At 43.2% G+C, this 7,524-nt stretch overlaps 1 protein-coding gene across 1 annotated transcript; it reads right to left on the reverse strand.

The window, feature by feature from the left end:
• Positions 1–4,444: 4,444 nt before the first annotated feature.
• Positions 4,445–5,857, reverse strand: drd6b (dopamine receptor D6b). Its single transcript, XM_060842374.1, has one exon. The coding sequence runs from the start codon at positions 5,820–5,822 to the stop codon at positions 4,494–4,496; it is 1,329 nt and encodes a 442-aa protein (XP_060698357.1). The 5' UTR covers positions 5,823–5,857; the 3' UTR covers positions 4,445–4,493.
• Positions 5,858–7,524: the final 1,667 nt, after the last annotated feature.

The following is a 7,524-nucleotide window of genomic DNA, read 5'->3' on the forward strand; positions in this document are numbered from 1 at the left end:
AGAAATACAGATCCTCAAACAGAAAGTTAAAATGCTGTTAGTAATTGAATAAAACAACTTTGGGCTGAGAGAAGATGAGAATAAACAAATAAATTGAAGAAATTTAATCCTCAACAAATAATGCAAATTCACTCTTGAATGTGGAGCACTGAGTTACACAAGTAATTTGAAACAAGAAGGTATTTACATCTTAAGCATGATATTTAAAAATTGCTAAGTGAATGGAACTATACTGCTCATGAAACCTGCATCATTCATTATCAGGCAGGAATGCAATATGTTTGCGTTTCATAAGATTGCTTCTGAATGTATTACAATCGGGGGGAAAATCACACTTTAGTTGCAAATTTTGCACCATTCATAAAAAACTGGAAGAGTAAATTTACCTATACTCAAGGGAGGTGGGGAAGCTGAAAAACAGTCCATAAAATAAAAACAAAGAACTGTGGATGCTGGATATCTGAAACACAATGGAAAGTGTTGGAGAAACTTTTAACTTACCAAGTTCAGGGACCCTCTGTCAGAACTGATGGGGAGGGGTGATATTTATGTTGATCATGGGGTAGAGCTGTGGGGGAAGGAGAAAATAACCCCATACCTTACCCCTCCTACAATGACCCCATCATCAAATGAAACCACCCTTTCCCAGCTATTTTCAGTTCTGACAAAAGGTCATTGGTCTCGAAACCTTTGCTCTGCTTGTATGTTTGCAGATGCTGCTGAGTTTCTTCATCTCTTTTTGTCCGTATTTAAACTGTCTAGATTATTATTTTATAAGCATGATACTTTGGACTGAATTGATAATGGATTTGCATCTAAAAGGTCAAATTTATTAGCATGCCACACAAGTGAACATGGGTCTGCAATTTAATTGAGAATTACCAATTGAGGGGATCTTCATTTTTATCCCTATGAAAGAATTACAAAGAAACTTAACTGGGATTTATGCTACAGCTGAATTGTAGAGTAACATTCATCCCTTCAATACCCCACCTTCATGAAGTGAGTAGAAAATGCAATTTCGCAGCCATTTTACATATATCATTGCTATCTCTATTTATGTCATATATTCTACCATAATTACTTTCCTCTTAGAAAAATAATCATTTCCCTACTTAAAGGTTCAGGCCAAATAAACAAGGAATTTTTAAAAAAGGTTTCTTGTGAGGTTTCCCATAAAAGCTGGCATTTTCTTTAGCTCAAAATTAAATTGGACTTTATCTGCAGGAGGTTTTTTTTAAAGAATTCTTGAATCCTTTGTCTGCTGAGTGCAGCAATGACTGAATCTCCACCCTCATCAGCATTGTGATGCTTGAAAATGATCCACTTTTCTATTGGAATATTGAGCTCAGCACTCCTTTCACTTCATCACTGAACTCAGCAGTGAGTGCAAATAAATAGCTATTATCAGAATTCAATGCTTTCCTAATCTCTTCATGAGGTGAGAAATGCTTTCCGCTGACAGAGCCCCAGACATTTTCACTAATACGTTATTCATACTCATTGTTCATTTCAGCACTGGAGTGCAAGTTTCTTCATTATTACTGGGAATTGAGGTGTGAGCCACATATGCCACTGCAATATTTATAGGGACCCGTGCTATCCCACTAGAAATTGGAAGAAATTTGTTTCTGAATCTTTCTACCAATCCCATGTTGACTCCTGAGACTTTCCAAGGGCAATTAAGGATGGGGCAATAAATGTTGGCCATTGCTGCTAACACAAGCATCCAAAAATATGTTTCCAAAAATCTTCCAGTATAACATACTGGAAGTGGCAGAGTGGTGATACTTCCTCCTATTAAGAATTGCTATGGATAAATTAAGGAAGATTAGAAAAGTCTGACAGGCCTGTGAATTCAAGCACTAGATTTGAAAATGTGTGCTGTTATTTCAAATAGGTTTGTCAGGCATGCTACAGTCTGGCCAGAGCGTGCCCGGCCCTGTCCCATTTCATCAGTGGTTCACACTGTAGAAACCATGGCCATTATTTTTGCACATACCCCAACATTAAAGAAAGGCCCCTATTTTCAAAGTGCAATACGTTGACTTGTAATTTTCTCACGCCATTTTAAATTTAATTCTAGAATTCTAAGAAATGGCAGGTAACAGCTGATGACTCATATATGTTGTCTTATAAATGTACAGTAAAGTGGTTCCTCCAGCTTTCAGGTAAAACTGGTAGACTCTGTTCCTCTGTCTCCTTTTCCCCTGACGATAGAGGAACTTAGACAACACTGTTTGTGTTCCCACCAGGGGAATACAATCATCTCTCTCTATATATCTCTTTTGTTTTCTGATATTTTATGTGACTTTTAATAATCTGCCTGATGTTTTGGAGCTTCCCCCAAAGTAATAGAAAAATTACAGTGCTAGATGGTTGCCAATCTGCTTCTTTGGGCTAACCACGTCCAACCCTTTTTCCATGTGTTTTAAAGGTAAGCACTGCGAAGAATGTTTAAAGTAGCACAACCAAAGAAATAGCCAAAAGAAAACCAGTGCTGATAGTTGAGGGTGTAGGGGAATGAAAACAAGAAAACATATTAAATGTGTTGATTTTATATAAAAGTTTTGTGAGTTTTCCAGACATTACAGTCAAGTTGTCAAAAATGCCATCTAACATTTAACATGATCTCAGCAAAGTTATTTTCAGCTCTTTTTTTCTGATCTTGAAACAATGAAATGGGGTGGAGGCAAGAACTGCTAATCTAGACAATGTTTCAATGATGTGATCTCTAATATATCAGGAAGATCTTTAGACTATATGCGCAAAGGGTCTTGGGGAGGTTGTAATCATGTCCTTGCATTTGCCTTGCCTGGAGGTGGGTCATAACTTATACCCACAGAGAATGCCAAAGTAGGAGTCTTACATGTTTAAGCACCTCATTGGCTCCAGGCTTCACAGTTATTGCAGATTTGTATCTCGGAGACAGACAACAGCATTAAAACGTTGAGACTTTCTGAAACAGGTGCTTAGAAGTTCTTACCATATTAATATAAGTCCTTCTTTCTCTGTTATCTTTACTCTTCCTGCCTTCTGTTGTTCCTCTTATTTTATTCCTTTATTAATCAGGCTCAGGACCGTGTGTTTTCTCTCTGTTACTCTCATTGTTCCTTCTGGTTTGTCTCATACCCCAATATTTTCTGCCCACCATACTTTTTTTCCCCCCATCTCCAACTGTTAATTGCTCCATTTCCTCCAACATTCTCTCAGAAGGGGGGAGGAGTTGCAGAAGCCAGGGCAAAGCATGAATGATTGGAGGCAGGAGGATGGGAAAGGAATGGTTGGAGCCAGCGCAAAACAGGAAGGAGCAGTGAGCTAATGTGGATTGTGACAAAAATCGGCTCCCAGAAGATACAGTAAACCAAGACCATTATTTTCAGCCTACTCAGTATATGGGGCATGAAATGGACCAAATTGTAGATAATGGAATTTACTGTCTGCTAATGGGAGAACATCATTAAACTTGACAGAACAGAAGGGGGCCACTCAGCTCATTCTGCCTTCACATGCTTTTTGAAAGACTTTTTCATTTAGTCCCACTCTCTTCTTCCTTCCCCATATCTGGCAGATTATTTTGTTTTAACAATGTCGAGTCATTTAACTAGGGTCTAATGTGAAAGCTATCGGGTCTCCCAGGAAGAGAACAGATGCTCCAATGATTTAAAGATGGCATGAGATGGATGCCTTTTAAGACTTTTGTCTCTGAAATATGGACTTATTCGTTAAAGCAAGTCAATAAGGAAGCAATTCTAGCCGGGCGAATTAAGAATAACCATAGTAACTACTTGTGGCTCAAAAAGGTTTTGTTTTGCTGCGGGTAATTTTTGGAGAATCAGGCAGGTGATATGCAAAATGGTGGGTGAAAATAGACAATAGCCAATAAGGAAGGGGGGGGGGGGGGGGAAACAACATTGCCTATTTCAGATTCGCCAAGCTGTTCAACCGTGAAATACATTACGGCCGCATTAAGATGTTGATTCGATCGTCAGGCAGTCGATAAATGATGCTTGAAGCGGTTTACTGTATCTCCTGGAAGCAATACTTGTCTCTGCTCGCTCTTTGCTGTTTTGAGCTGGATCCAATCATTTCCTTGCTTCCCCTTTCCCATCCCTCAGCGCTGGTCCCGGTATTGACTTGAGTGCATTTGACAAGTGTGAAGGAAATGAGAGAGATTTAAAAAAACAGAAGTTGCTGGAAAAGCTCAGCGGGTCTGGCAGCATCTGTGGAGAGAAATCAGAGTCAGCCTGCTGAGTTTCCCCGCCCCCCCCCAGCAGCTTCTGTTTTGGTTTCTGATGTACAGCGTCCGCAGTTCTTTCGGTTTGTATCGAGAAGAGAGATTGCACCGAAGTCCTGGATTCCGGCAGATGTTGTTCCTGGAGGTTACTGCAAACCTGGGTGCGTTGGCGGTGGGACCTTGCAGACTCCTCCCGGAAGGGGGGAGGGTTGCTGGGGGAAGGGGGGGGGGGCAGGCAGGGGGGGTCGGTGCCTGTTCAGCGGTAGACCGCTGTGATGGTGTCCAGGCTGATCTCAGCTTCGCCCTCGTACGATAGCCCTCCCGGCAGCAGCAGCTGCTCCCTGGGGCGCCGCCGGCTGCTGCTGCTGCTGCTGGCGCTGGGAGCCGAGGAGATGCTGGAGACCTTGTCGAAAGGCTCGCTGAGGGAGGGCGGCAACTGGTTGGGCAGGATGCCCGGGTTAGCCCCCGCTGAGCCGCCAGGAGGCTCTTTCTGCAGCGTGGTGTCATCGTGGTGGTAGGAGACCAGCTCGTTGCTGAAGTTGACCGGCTCCACCGCGTTGCTGGGGCAGAGGCGAGAGCAGCCCAGGATGCTGGTGAACGCCTTCCTGAAGTCCGCGTTGAAGGCGTAGATGACCGGGTTCAGGGACGAGTTGGCCCAGCCGAACCAGACAAAGATGTTGAAGGTGGTGTCGCTGACGCAGGGACCCTGCCCTGCTTGTGCCAGGGCCGGGGCACAGAAGGGCACCATGCAGTTCAACACGAAGAAAGGCAGCCAGCAGAAGACGAAGACCCCCATGATGATGGAGAGGGTCTTCAGCACCTTGGTCTCCTTCTTGAAGGAGGTCTTCAGGGCAGCTTCATGTGGGCAGTCTGCTGTCTGCTCCTGGCAGCTCTGGGCGTGTTCCACCGCCCTCTCCAGGGATGAGATCCTGCGGATCTGGGTCTGGGCGATGCGGTAAATGCGGGTGTAAGTGCCCACCATGATCACCACAGGGATGTAGAAGCTGATCAGGGAGGACGAGATGGCGTAGGTCCTGTTGAGGCTGGAGTCACAGTCGGCCGTGCTGTTGGTCCTGTCCTGTAGCACCTCTGCCCCAGCCCGGTGCCAGTTCAGTTGCACTGGTATGAAGGAGATGAGGATGGACAGTGTCCAGGCCACCCCGATCATCACTGAAGCCACCCTCTGGGTCATCTTGCGCTCATATCGGAACGGGCTGGCGATGGCCCAGTACCTGTCCAAGCTGATGATGCACAGGTTGAGGATGGAGGCAGTCGAGCACATGATGTCGAAGGCAATCCAGGTGTCACAGAAGGGGCCAAAGAGCCAGCGGCCAGCCACCTCGCTCAGGGCTTTCCAGGGCATCACCAGCACCGCCACAAACAGGTCGGACACCGCCAGCGAGATGACAAAGAAATTGGTGACTTTGGAGCGCAAGTGCCGGAACTTCATCACTGCCAGGCAGACCAGGGTGTTTCCCAGCAGTGTGGAGAGAATGAGGAGGAAAAGGAGGCAGCCTGTCACTGCCCGCACTGCCAGTCCTTGCCCCACTCCGCTGCTGTTACCCTGCGCTGTGAGGTTGCCCATGAAGATGTTGCCAGTCTTCCTTTTTCTCTCTCTGTGCTTTAGCACAGCTGCAGTTTTCCTGCTCTGCCCTCTCCAAAGTCACTCCACATGTTCTCGCACCTCCTTCCTCCAGGACCAGAGAGGACAACTAGGAGTGAATTCCTGGCTGGCCCAGTGATGAGGGGGATGTCTCCATGAATGTTGCCTGCTGCACTCACACCGAGTGGCTCCTGTCGATTGGAGGATATTTCTAAACACAAACATATTGAGTTGTGGATTATACAGGTTTAGGAGGACAGGGATCCTCACAGTAATCACAATGCAAGGGTGACATTAACAGAAACACATGCTAGCTTTTAATTGGGAGCCATGATTTGGAGATGCAAGTGTTGGACTGGGGTGGACAAAGTTAAAAATCACACAACACCAGGTTACAGTCTACAGTTATTTGGAGGCACTAGCTTTCGAAGCACTGCTTCTTCAGGTGGACAACCACCTGATGAAGAAGAAGCACTTTGAAAGCTAATGGCTCCAAATAAACCTGTTAACTATAACTTTGATTGGGAGGACACAATATATTAGCTGTGTGATATACTCCATACTCTATATCAACTAAATAATGATATTCCAAATTCTACATTGCCTGTATTTATTTTATACTCTACATTAACTGTATAATATATTTCACACTCTATATTAACTGTATAATATATTCTATACTCTATGATATATTCTTATTCTACATCAAATCTATAACATATTCTATATTCTACATTAACTGTATGATATATCCCAAATTTTACATTTAACTATGTGATGTATTCCATACTCTATATTAACTGTACAATACATTCCATATTCTAACTGAATATTATATTCCATGTTCTATATTAACTATATAATATAACTATGTTTTATATTAATGGTTTGATGTACTGTATTCTAAACTCTACATTAACTGTATATGTTCCACACTCTGCATTAACTGTATAATATACAGTTATGTATAACACTAATTACACTATTTATGAATTAAAATATATCAGAGCTCAACATGACACTACACTTTATATAAAAACAGCATTATGTATCAATCAGCTATAATAGATATCAATTCCCTATATAATTCCCCCTATAAATAAAACGATGCATTGACACGGTATATTCGTGGAGAAAGTGAGGACTGCAGATGCTGGAGATCAGAGCTGAAAATGTGATGCTAGAAAAGCGCAGCAGGTCAGGCAGCATCCAAAGAGCAGGAGAATCGACGTTTCGGGCATAAGCCCTTCTTCTCCTGAAGAAGGGCTTATGCCCGAAACATCGACTCTCCTGCTCCTTGGATGCTGCCTGACCTGCTGCGCTTTTCCAGCAACACATTTTCAGCATGGTATATTAGTGGCACTGTAACATATAAATGTCCTTTAGTTAGTGTACAGTGCACTAATAAAGATTCTATATTAAGTGCGCTACTAATCCCCAGGAAACACACATTTTTGCAACATTACACCTAACTATAACACATGGTAAGCATATGTCATACTCTGCATACAATACAGATGTACACAAAAATAAACTATTAACTCATTGAAAATTACAACGGGTATACAGCGGTTATAGTAAAACGACAGTTTCAGGACTGGAGATCCGTTCCTACCACTCAGGAAGAAAGCAAGTTTTACCTCTTTTAACCACTGTCATCCTTCACAGCTGTTCCTGCAGTTGA

Source organism: Hemiscyllium ocellatum, chromosome 22 (genome assembly GCF_020745735.1).
Source record: "Hemiscyllium ocellatum isolate sHemOce1 chromosome 22, sHemOce1.pat.X.cur, whole genome shotgun sequence".
NCBI classification, from domain to species: Eukaryota; Metazoa; Chordata; class Chondrichthyes; order Orectolobiformes; family Hemiscylliidae; genus Hemiscyllium; species Hemiscyllium ocellatum.